Source organism: Salvia hispanica, chromosome 5 (genome assembly GCF_029641045.1).
Source record: "Salvia hispanica isolate PSC_SH4W2 chromosome 5, Shi_PSC_v1, whole genome shotgun sequence".
In the NCBI taxonomy this organism is placed as follows: domain Eukaryota; kingdom Viridiplantae; phylum Streptophyta; class Magnoliopsida; order Lamiales; family Lamiaceae; genus Salvia; species Salvia hispanica.
Genome location: NC_142696.1, coordinates 19,617,273 through 19,630,244, shown reverse-complemented (window position 1 = coordinate 19,630,244; position 12,972 = coordinate 19,617,273). Strand labels below are relative to the sequence as shown.

At 36.1% G+C, this 12,972-nt stretch overlaps 1 protein-coding gene and 1 long non-coding RNA gene across 2 annotated transcripts; both read right to left on the bottom strand.

Moving 5' to 3' along the window:
* Positions 1-5,684: 5,684 nt before the first annotated feature.
* LOC125186775 (uncharacterized) lies at positions 5,685-9,381 on the bottom strand. The gene is made up of 4 exons (XR_016130726.1): positions 8,278-9,381; positions 8,018-8,132; positions 7,692-7,779; positions 5,685-6,824 (listed from the first exon to the last, which is right to left on the bottom strand). It is a non-coding gene; the product is annotated as an uncharacterized LOC125186775 (long non-coding RNA).
* A 152-nt stretch (positions 9,382-9,533) lies between these two features.
* On the bottom strand, positions 9,534-12,468 carry LOC125188621 (UDP-glucose 6-dehydrogenase 1). Its single transcript, XM_048085573.2, has 2 exons — positions 12,326-12,468; positions 9,534-11,337 (listed from the first exon to the last, which is right to left on the bottom strand). Exon 2 carries the CDS (start codon positions 11,314-11,316, stop codon positions 9,874-9,876), a length of 1,443 nt encoding a protein of 480 aa, XP_047941530.1. The 5' UTR covers positions 11,317-11,337; positions 12,326-12,468; the 3' UTR covers positions 9,534-9,873.
* Between the last annotated feature and the right edge of the window lie 504 nt (positions 12,469-12,972).

Genomic DNA, 12,972 nt, shown 5'->3' with positions numbered 1-12,972 from the left:
TAGCTAAATCCATTAATACTTTAAAAATAGGGAATGGGGATTAGAAATTCCAGATAGTCCATCTACTGCGATTTTTGCTCTCTATAGCAGAGAATTTCGATTATCTCTCTTTATTCATCAGCGGTATTATTTTCTCTTTCTTAGATATAAACACTGCAAAAAAGGACAACTTTTTATGCATTTAAAGAAATTGATTTTTGTTTCTAAATATACTACCATCACTTCAAAAAATATCATTATTCTTAATATCCCAACTAAAATTAGAGAACACAAATGGAAACGTCCTAGCTAAGTAAAAAATCAAGATAATTTTTCCTCAACTTAGAGACGTTTTCTTTTGCGTACTAAATTGTACTCCCTCCGTCCCACAAAAGATGTCACACTTGTGGGACGGCACAGGATTTTATGAGGTTTTGTTTTGTGTGTTAAATGTAGAGAGAAAATATAATTTTTATATTCATGTGAGAGAAAACTTTTTCCAAAAAGGAAAATGTGATATCTTTTATAGAATAAACTAAAAAGGAAAGTGTGAGATCTTTTATAGGACGGAGGGAGTAATTGTTTTATATAAATTTTCTATCCCAAGTAATTGTATCTCTATTTTCGTGTCCTTAAAAGATATTTCAGATTTTTTCAGTGGGGGTTTTGATAGTTTATTGATTATTCTATTTTAAACTTTGAATAAGGATGATTGCGTAGCAGATTTGATGTTCAAATCCAATGAGTGAATGATGAGAGTTGCAAACTCTAGTATACAATAAGAAAAAAAATGTATATCTAACCTTAGGAGCATGCTTTAGAATCTACTCCATTTAATTTAGATCTTTTTTTTTTTCACATTCTAGTGTAGGACCGGGGAACTATACCGAAGTACCAGAATACCGGACTTACCGTACCGAAAAAATACCGAAAATACCATTTTTTTGATATACCGTAGTTTTCGGTACGGTATGATACCGTACCGATAGAGATCGGTACGGTACCGGTATTAGATTTCCCATACCGCGGTATACCGAAGATTCGGTATATACCGATGCTTCGGTATACCGTGGTATACCGGTATACCGATTGATATTATATATAATATATAAATATATATTTATATATGTTATATTTAAACTAAATTTTAAAAAATAAGAACTTTTATTATACAAAAATAAAAGAATCAAAATTGGGAACCCTATTTTTGAAGTAGTCTAAAACTAAATTTTTTTTTAATATTTTGGATATAATAGATTTTTTCACGGTATAATGGTATAACGGTATAATGATATATCGGAATGTCCAGGTGGGCGTATCCAGCTTGGTGCAAGGGGGTGCAACTGTACCCCCAAATTAGCATACTAATACCATGTATTAAGCCATTTTTCCAAGAAAGCGTTTTGGTCTAGTGGTTCTGCTCTGAATTTTTAACACACAGACTCAGAGTTCAATTCCTCTTGCTGCAGATAATTTCAAATTTTTACTTTTTGTTTTGATTTCTTTACCCTCTTTTCCTGCTTTACTCTATTGTAATTAATTGAAAGTTTTACTCCATTATGTTACTTATTTCAATTCTTTTTCTCTTTTGTTTTGTTAAAACAATTTATTTACTTTTCTATTTATGTATTGTTTTATTCAAACAATTAAAAGTTGTATAGCCTTTTAATACTTCTTTTTCAGATCTTGTTTTATTAAAACTATGTTTATCTTTAGTTTTACCCAAACAATTGAAAAAATAAATGTATTACTATCTTCATGTTTGTTAGAGCAATTGAAAGATTAAATTTGTGAGCAATTATATGTTTTCTTCTTTAGTCATTATATTCGCATTTATACAGGATATTTATATTCAAGAGAATGAAAAGGATTGTCTGGATTTGAAAACTCCCATATTATTTATCGTACCCCCAAATCGAAAATCCTTGATACGCCACTGGGAATGTCATATCGCAGTTCGGTATACCGCAAAAGTACGGTATACCGAAATGCGGTACGGTATACCGATAACACGGTATGGTAACGATATGAAAAACTGCCATACCGAATTTCCGGTATACCGAAACTTACGGTACGGTATCGGTATGGTTTTTGTCATACCGTAACTTTCGGTACGGTATACGGTATGGCACTCCCGGTACGGTATACCGTACCGAACCACCCCTATTCTAGTGCAGGTCAACTTCAAGAATCAACATGTGATGAATTTTCAGAAGTCATCCTACGAAATTCTTGAAAATTGAGGATCATCATTCTTCTGTACATGCCCAACATCAGATCATAATACTGGTTTAAATTTTGATAGTATTCTCAATGTCAGATTCATTTTCTTTCTCCACCCAATTTGTATAGATTTAATAGAGTAGAGTCCACACTAGTTTGATAAGAAAGATGTGATATAAGAAGTGCAAAGTAAGATAAGAAAGATGTGGATTTTTCGTTGTTGTTTGGTAAACAAGAAATGAGGCAAAAATGCTATCCGACCAAATTTGTGAGATACATATCCTTGTATTTTGAGGAAAAAAAATTGCGGACTTGGATGGGTCATAGAGGATAACACAGGCTTATATGAGGGTGTGATCAATTGCTAACTTTCTTAAGTTGCTAATTCATCAACGCAGTGTATTAAAAATGTCAACATGATGACATTAATACATCAACACATAATTTTGTTGACATTTTAATATATATTGTGTTGAAATTATAATGTCATCGTATTGACATTTTTAATACATTGCGTTGTTGAGTTAGCAGAGTTAACAACTTAAAAAGTTAATAATATAACGCAACCGACTTACGTGATAAGTTAACTATAATACCAAGCATTTGAAAATAATTTTATAAGTACCGAATTATATTTAGGCATCATCAACTTATCAAATCAGAGCAATACTAGAATATCTAAGCTAGAATACGTTGTGAGAGTAGCAAGCCATCGATCACCACCGTCCACCAGGCAAGAGATCCCTAATGAAAGGTATATTTGATTCCCTAGTAATTATGCTATTATTAAATGAATTCAATGCAAGGCAAGCATGTGCTCTAGTTAGTCTCATCAATTTTTCAACCGGCTCCAAAGTTCCATCATAAATTATAATTAACCCTTATTTATATAAGCACTGGCCGACACTGAAAATATACAAAATATAACAACCTTTAACTTAAAAAAATCATTGAAATAATTTCACAATGCGTGAGTCAAGAATGTGGAATTTTTATTCTGTTCGTTTCAGTTTTATATTTTAGATCACAAAATTGAAGGGAACTGAATTCTAAATTCCAAAATCACAAAAAATTGGACTAGATTTAAAATAATCCCTAAACTGCTAAGCCCTAACAACAATTTGCATAACAAACATAATAACAATATAAGTAATGGTTAATTGAATGTCGTTACTAGCATTTTAGTCTATAATTGTGATTGTATATTGTTGGGATTTAAAGATTTCAGTTAAATTAGTCAATTTAATGATCCAATAATTCTTCTTAATTACTCCCTCCGTCCACGAATATGAGACCTATTTCTATCTGGCACGAGTTTTAAACAATGTTAAGAAAAGTGGGTGGAAAAAAGTTAGTGAAATATGAGTTATATGTGAGTGGAATGAGTTGAATTTAGGATCTCTTTACCATTTATGGTAACCGGGGCTCCTATTCATGGACGGACTAAAATGGAAAAATGAGACTCTTATTCGTGGACGGAGGGAGTAGATGAGAAGCATACTTTTCATATTTGTCCATAAAGTATCATAAAATAGGGTTGGGGGCCACAATGAAAAAAATTGAATCTTGGGTCAACATTCGACAATCTCTGCACACAGTTACCATTTATCAAGTTAGTAGTTCTATCATTTCTTGGGATTCATCCCTGTTGCATGGCAATCAATTAATTACAAACGCATGTTACCCTCGATATATACTTTCCTGATCAACAAGAAAGAAACAAGATATGACAATTATCTTAATATTTCATAGGGTTGGGAAAAAATATAGAAAGATTATTCAAAGAATATAAATGACCACATTATTGATAGTACTATGCTCCCTTTGAGTTTTACTTTGTTGGCAAGGGAGACATGAGATGTAAGCTGATTTGTACTTAAAGCTAACATGTGAAAGTTTAAAGATATGTCGGAGAGTAATTAAAAAATGATGGGTACGTAAAACTTTTTAGGTGAAAGATAGAAGTTTTTCAGTACAATCACATGTTGTTTCGCTTGGACAATCTAGCAATACATGACAATGTTGTCGCACGTTTGTTATTTCTATTTGATGCCATTTTGTTTGGTGTTATAGTAGTAAGTACTCAAGGTTGGTTTATGATTGCTCCTCATTCAATGTTGTTGGTTGGCTACTGTGACTTGATTAGTACATACTCCACTAATCAACACTATCATAAATCACATCTTTGTGCCACCGTCAGTTGTTGGAATCACGTGCCCGATCAAAGGGTTTTGACCAAGAATAAATTTAACAAGACATTTAATTTTGTGAAATTAAATGATACAGCGTCGCTCTATGTTTAGAGTAGATGATCGTGGTGTATTCATTTTCTCAAATCCGATTCCCGGTTCTTGAGAAATAACGGATTAAAGTTGGGCAAATTGCGAGCTAATTAAATGAGCTATGAGAGAAGCTATGAGATTAATTAAGAGAGATAATTATCCCACATTGGAAGTGGTAACCTTATTAAACTATTAATAAGAAGAGTTATTACATGTAATAATTATAGTGGACTAAGATGGGTTATAGAGCCCACACGCGCGCGCGTGCAAGCCGCCGTAGCCTCAAGCCACGAGCCCTTGTCCTTGCATCTTGGCAATTGGTCTTTGGACTGTTCTTTGAGCCTGGTCGTTGGGCTCGGTGCTTGGGCTTGGCCCCAAGCTATTCTAATTCGTTTTGGACCACCAACAGCTTGTAACGCCTGGCAGTTAAAACCTCGCAATGATGACAACCATCAAGGCTGTGTTGACCCTTCCATGCATCTTCTGACTACATTCAACGCATTCTCCGCATTCATAAGCTCTCTCTCTCTTTCTCTTTTATGCATTGTTCTTTTGTCGAAGCTCTGCCCTCGCCTCCATCTAGTTCGTCGGAACTCTGCTGATAGCGGTGCTGCTTCATCAGAGACGAAAGCCGATTTATCTTTGGGGAATACACGTCAATTCGAGAACACAAACAGGGCATATCTCGTCTTGCAGACAGAGACCTCCTCGACTTGGCTCATACTGTTTTAAGGTTTATCGTTTTGAATTCATCATTGTAATTTCGTTTCAGTTTCTTTTTCCTGTATTCCTTCTTTTGGGTTGTATTACGTCCGGGTTATCTCCAGTGGCGGAGCCAGAAATTTTGCGGTGGGGGTCCAAAAAGAAAAAAAAATTTAGCTATGCCACTGTTCATAGTTGTAGGTATCTCTCGATGACTTTTTCATCAAAATTAGTCGTATGAAGACCCTTTTATGTTTTGCCTTTTTTCATCATTTACATTTTAGAAATGAATGCATATCAAGCAAATTTTTTATCTAATGGAGAATAATTGGTGTAAGAACTTTTTTGATGCCCTTAAAAAGAATTTTACCTATAACCATTAAAAGTCATGAATTAGAAATATAGCATTGGGTAAATTTTTTTAAAAAATTATTGGATAAACATAGCACATATATAATGTAGTAGAATGATTTGACATGAAATGAACATTGGGCAAATATTTTAAAAAGAAGGCGTGGGAGAGAAACGAACCACACACTTCGCACAATTATATGATCTTATTGCTGTGATAGGTTGTCATTAAGCTACAACATTTTATAATTATAAATCTGAATATATTTATTATACTATAAAGTCAAATGGCTGGGGGCCCTTGCCCCACCGTAGCTCCGCCAGGGGTTATCTCTTGTATCTAGAAACCAACATCACCTTCAATTTTATGTATTGTTTGGAAACCTTCTCCCGAAAAAATGTGATTCTATGGTTGTTGTTCAGGATCAGATCTTCCTAACAAAGTACTTTTTCCGTCCGCTATTAGCAGTCCTATTTGAGTTCGACACGAATTTTAAGAAATGCAAAGAAAAGTGAATGGAAAAAGATAGTGGAATGTGAGACCTGCTTTTATTTATTAGTCTTATAATGAAATGTGAGGAGAATTAGATAGTGAAAAGTGAGGTCAACTTACCATTTATAGTAAAAGTGAACTGGAACTCCTAATGGCGGACGGAGAGAGTACTTCTTTGCGCTCCGTTCAGTTGAAGGCACCGTCCTCCCCTTTTCTTTAGTCATAGGCTTTGATGGTCATATGTCGGAGACGTTGTAGTATTTGACGTTGACAGTGAACACATGATACAGGCTCTCGTCTAACCATGTCAACAAATTAAGACGTTTATTCGGCTCGATATCCAACTCGTTGGAGTAGCCGGATCCCAATCCATTTCCCGAACATTATTGCCGACATCTTGTTGCGTGGTGGGATCGAAATTGATATCACAATTGTAGGGATCCATTTAAGATAATAACTTGAAAAATTATGAGGTTAAGAATATGCTTTGGAATGAAATGGTAAATGAATTGTGTATGTATATGTATTTATAGATAAAATTTTAGAATTAAAATAAACTAACCCCCTCAACCCATCCCCATCCCACCTTGCGGCTTGCGGTGCGGTCGGGTGTGCCGCAACATGCGGTATGACCGCACTAGACCCCTTCCTGGACGGAGTTCAGGACCCGCCACACTACGAGGCGCTGCATGGGCCATTGGGCCTTTGTCCCATTCAGCGCAACACGTGGGGCCAGACCAAACCCCAACTTTTGCGGTTGGGTCCCATTTCCCCGTCACCAGTGGCTTGATACCCTAAGACAATATTCATGTAAAAATAAAAAATCTCACCAAAACTTAATTTTGATTCCATGAACCAAAGTGAATGAGGGCGTTAATGGGGTCAAATCAAACACATCAATTCTTACCGCAACATATGCATCTACATATCTTTTTTAAGCAATAAAGTAAAATTGATTGCTCGTGCCTACATCAAAGGACTAAACATATGAAGAGGCCGAATTGATGGTGATAGACTGATAGTAAGAAATCGGAATTCTAGAAGTTATGTTTCTTATTTGAGGTTGAACATCTTGGTTTGAATTAACTCCACTGTAACACGACTTTAAAATTTCTTAATTATCTGGGTTTACAGAACATTCGTAGGCTAAAATAAAATAAAATTTAGTGTAAAAAAATGAGGAAGAGTAAATATAGCATGACAGCCAGCTCATATTAGGTACATATATGATGACACAATGGAAATGCCAAGACTACATTAATGTTCCATTATTCACGGACTATAATAGCATCATGCATGTATACCTCCAAAACTTCATTGCTCTCTCTCTCTCTCTCTGTGTGTGTCTTGTTATAAGCATCACATATTATTATGATTAGGCTATGCAGGAAGCCAAAAACACAAGTACTATATATCATGTGCTTACTATATTCACATGACTCTTGCTAACCTATATAATTACTGCATTCATTTATCGATCTTGGAAATATGATTTCGAGGGTTAAATTTTCAAAAGTTCACCACCAAACAACTAAAAGTTAATTTTTGTGATAATCGGTAGCAGGAGTATTAATTTACATAAAATCGAGTTTGAGTGAGTGAGAAATATTTGTATGAAATGATTTAATAAATGTGATATTGATTAATATGATTGTACTTACTCCATATAATATGAGGGGGGTGGGGGAATCAAACTCCACCTGATGCCAAGGCCTTGTCCATATACTTCCAAATAGCAAGAAGATGCCCCTGTTCAAGAACGTGCAAGTTCAAAATAAACTTAACAAATTTATTAGTTCGAGTATAAGAAGCCAATTAAGTTCCATTTATGGGGCTGGTTATTGGCAGATAATATAATTCATAGTACTACCATTTAGCTCAGGCAAATTTCATTAGCTGGAAAAGAAGCAGTATGCAATTTGTATATGTAGACCATTCTAAAGCATTTTCACAAATAAATATAGATATTGACACCACAATTAATTACCTCTGGTTCAGCCTCGAGACGGTGAATCATCTCTGTTATTGGACTTGGGGACTGCACTGGCTCCAAAATGTTTATTCATTACGTACTTCTTATCTCTCTTTCAGACCCTCTCAATCTGTTCAGCCAAAAGAGTTTCAAAATAGGAATAACTTCAGAGACATCCTATCTTGCTAGAATTCAAAAAAAAGAAAATGATGCAAAAATAAGGGTGTGCAACAATTATATATATAAGCAATACATAATGAATGCATGTAACTTACATTTACACTACATTTATTAGCATGTCTTAAAAGAAACATGCATATGCATCCGCATCCACATCCACATCCGTAGGCATGAAGCAAGATTCCGAGAATGCAATGTATCCAACACTGCAGAAAAATACATATTTGAGCCAGAGCCAGAGCCAGAGCCAATGTTTTAGATATTAATGGGGAGACAGCAAATCTAGTAAAATATTTGAGATATGTGTTGATGTAAGCTATATGTAATTCGTTGTTGAATAACAAGTATGATATAATCTCCATTCCATGATATTATCAACCTACAATAAAATAAAGAGTGACAGTAAGGTTGGTGAAATTATGAAGAGATGTACTAACTATTTAAGGAGAGGCAGAATAGAGTCGTTATGGAACACTTATTAAAGCAAACTCATCTACACACTATTCGGTATTATGTCAGATTATCATGGATTTTGTAAGATTTCAGCTGATTAGGCATTTAAACAAAGTTCTTAATGAGCCCCAGTCATAGTAGAAACAATAAAAGATGTTTCAACTTTCCAAGATAGATTAAATCAGTCAATAGCAACACTAGTAGTATATGATCAAGTTTAGAGAAGTGAAGAGTAAACCAGACGTAGAATAGAATCATAAACAAGCTTTGGCCCCGATCGTCTCCCTAATAATCAATTTAAAACCCAGAATAGTAAAATAAAGGGAATAATAAGTATCCACATTCCATATATACAAGGAAGGAACTATAAAGATTGAGATATAGATGGGAAAGAAAGACCTCAAAAAACCACAGGCGGGTACCGCTGATGCAATCCATCCACTTCTATGAATCAACATCCGACAAATAGCTCAAGTGATAATCTAGCATGCTTAGTACATAAGGCATTACAAACACTAATATTACCAAAGACATTACCAACACTAACATTAAGAAACTTAGTACTCTCGGCACCCAAAGATTTGCAGAGATTATTTTCATGGCGAACCAGCAAAACCCTTAGGCCTGGTGGGTTCAAGCCGATCTGATTCACTAGTTAGAGTCCGTAAGCTACAAATTAGATTTTTCTATGAGATTTGCCTTGTTAAAATACAATAATAAGTAAGAATAAGTAATAAAACTAACCTCAATTCTTTGGGTACATTGCAATCCTCCTCTTTCCACCCTTCACTTACCTCTAACAACATTATCTCACTTCTCATCCCTTCATCCCTCTATTTGAAAATACTTCCAATGTTATTTACCCAACACAACAGAACACAACACTTCTCCAAGTCTCTAATACCAAATCAATAGTTAAAATTTATTTAAAACTACTATGGAAGCACCATAAGATACAGAATCCGAATTTCGGCGTTACATAAAAACTTGGAAGCACAGTACGTTACATAAGATAAAAGTGCAACCTAACATCACAAGTGATAGGCCTATCAGGAGAAGATCGGTAGAATACAAAAGTAATACCATCAATGATACAATGTGAGAACCTTCTTACTACAGAGTGCTAGACACAAAAACCAAGACAGATTCAATATATAAACGACAACATAAGAAGCAAAGAATAAATTGTACTTCTCCAGCTCCAACACAAAGCATCTCGTCCAACGCTCTGATGACATTTAGGCAACAGCAGGCATGTCCTTCAGCCATGCATCCAGTGGCTTGCCGATTGAGTAAACAATGAAACCAATCTCCCTGAGCTTTTCGACATCGACAACGTTCCTTCCGTCGAAAACAAATGCGGGTTTCTGCATGTTGTCGTATATCCTCTTGAAGTCAAGCTTCTTGAACTCATCCCATTCAGTCAGGATGCAGACGGCATGTGCATCCTTGGTAGCCTCATAGGCATCCCAGACGGTGTGAACTTTCTTCACTGTGGTCGGGCTCATTGGCTGAAGGTGAAGGGGGTGGTCCCAGTCGAACTTGTTCATTGAGAGGTCCCTCTGGATCTGCTCATCGGTGACCTGAGGATCATAGATGCTGAGTTGGGCCTTGTCCCCCAGGAGTCCTTTGCAGACGTCAATAGCAGGAGTCTCTCTAGTATCACCAGTGTCCTTCTTGAAAGCGAAACCCAAGATGGCAATTTTCTTGTTGGCAACTGTGTTGAACATGGATGAGACAAGTCGGTTGACAAATCGGTTCTTCTGGTAATCGTTGATCTTGATTACTTGCTTCCAGTATTCTGCAACCTCAGGGAGACCATTGCACTCACAAATATAAACCAAGTTCAGAATGTCCTTCTGGAAGCAGGAACCACCAAAACCAACACTGGCATTGAGGAACTTCGGGCCAATTCTGGAGTCTGTTCCAACAGCATATGCCACTTGTGAAACATCTGCTCCGGTGGCTTCACATAGAGCTGACATTGCATTCACTGATGAAATACGTTGGGCCAAGAATGCATTTGCGGCAAGCTTTGACAGTTCTGCTGACCATAAGTTAGTGGTGAGGATGCGATCTTCAGGAACCCAATGTGCATAAACATCCTTAAGTGCTTGAACTGCCTTGTTCCCTTCTGGTGTTTCCCTGCCTCCAATGAGAACCCTGTCTGGGTTGAAAAGATCTTTAATTGCAGTCCCCTCAGCAAGGAATTCTGGGTTAGAAAGGATCTGATAATTAATTCCCTTGCTGTTATGTGTCAAGATTTTTTCGATGGCCTCAGCAGTTTTGACCGGAACCGTAGACTTCTCAACCACGATTTTGTCAGATTTAGATACATCAGCAATCATACGTGCTGCACTTTCCCAATATGTCAAATCTGCAGCCTTGCCAGCTCCAAGACCCCGAGTCTTAGTGGGAGTGTTGACTGACACAAATACTATGTCAGCCTCAAACACATGTTTCTCCACATCTGTGCTGAAGAATAGGTTCTTGCCCCGGCACTGCTTCACTACCTCATCAAGTCCTGGCTCATATATAGGAAGTGTTTCGCTATTCCAGGCAGTGATGCGAGGGACAGAAATATCAACAACAGCCACCTCAATATCAGGGCACTTGAGTGCTATCACGGCCATTGTAGGGCCTCCCACATATCCAGCTCCAATACAGCAGATCTTCACCATTCTTTCCCTTGTTATGGTTCCCTGAAAAAATTGCATGCAGACATTATGCCACCTGATCTATGTAAATGCAAAGAATCACCATAACTGAAGGCTATATTTCAGGCAGAGGCTGTTCATAAGGGAAATTTGAACTAGTTTTTAGAGAACCCTCGTGAAATGGAATATGACCTATCAGATCAACAGAAAATTCCTGACCATTGAAAGTCATAATTATAACAGCACCAAGAAGAAAGTGGAATGCATTAACCTGACAAAATTTAGCTCTAGTACCAAGAGCAACTGAGAATAGTATTGAAAATAAATGACAATGTAGGCAAAGACTTCCCAGATTCTGATTCTAGTAGTTTGAAAAAAGTTATGACCATAAAGCTTATTCTTTTGGTTCATAATCCATGAGAACGAATACAGCATAACATCAAAGTACTTGGCTAATCTGATCTGATTTGGATAACTCAGATCAAGAAGTACCAGTACCACTGACACCTAAAGATCACAATGTTGTCATGAAACAGAGATCTTACAAATGCTCAGTAATTCTACAAGTTAAACTACAACAATTTTGGATAGATCTACGGTCTACCAGACCAACAAAGTGTACTACACGGAATAAGCTATGCAAACCAATACTTTGAATTCACGTTAAACCATAACACAAGGAAAATTAAAACTATATTTCCTACTTGAAGAAAATCACGAGATCTAACAAAATTCAGTGAGTATAGAAGTAAAGACCGAAATAAACAAGAGATCAATTGAGTTAAACCTCAAATCACTATAATCAAGCAAACCGCTAGACATTACCGGATCAGATCAGATACAACCGACATAAATTAAACCATAAAAAAGAATCGATAAAGTTGATCGACACTCATTCATCAACGAATTAAACTTAGACGGAGAGACAAAACCTCCACCGACACAATTGTGGGTGGTGATGTTCACACATAATGAGAGAGATTTACAATCTAAGAAAAAAATGAAGTTGTGAATTCGAAATGATGAGGTTTACCTGTAGATCGCGCGTTGAGATTTCCGAGAGACGAGGGAGTGAGATCTGTGGAATGTGAAATGAATTTTGCTGAATGCAAAGAGAGCGGGTAGCTCCCTAAATAGTCGTTGATCTACCTCTGTGGACTCCCTGAAAAGACGAATACACCCCTGTGCGGAATCAGGTACCTACCCGTGCCAAATATCTGAATATCTTAGATTTTGAGTAAATATCGTATTTCTTTATTAACAATTATTTGATCACTTGAGCATTTCCGGAAATTTAAACAAACTATCACTTGATAACGTAATTTAAAATTTAACTCAAACTCCAATTTATCATCCAGATATCATATATTTCATAGTTTCTCAAGAAAGTAATTTAATGGCCTCGAGGATTTTCCTTATAAAAGGGACCTATTCTTATCATTACTTAAGATAAAAGCCAAATCCTTTGGTACGGTTATGTACCACTTTTTCCAGGCAAATGTATATTTTCTGGAAATGCATTTTGCATATAACTTCTTATTCATTGGAAACTCTATACTCCATATTATATTTAAGTATTCCTCTGTCTTATCTAAATGGAGCATTTTATGTCCCATGTGAAATTTTATATAGTTTTATTTTGTGAGTTAGTGGAGAGAGAATAAAGTATGAGAGCAAATT

What these genes read in the sequence shown, in the direction of transcription:
- LOC125188621 (XM_048085573.2), bottom strand. Translation starts at nt 11,316, where the DNA reads ATGGTGAAGATCTGCTGTATTGGAGCTGGATATGTGGGAGGCCCTACA.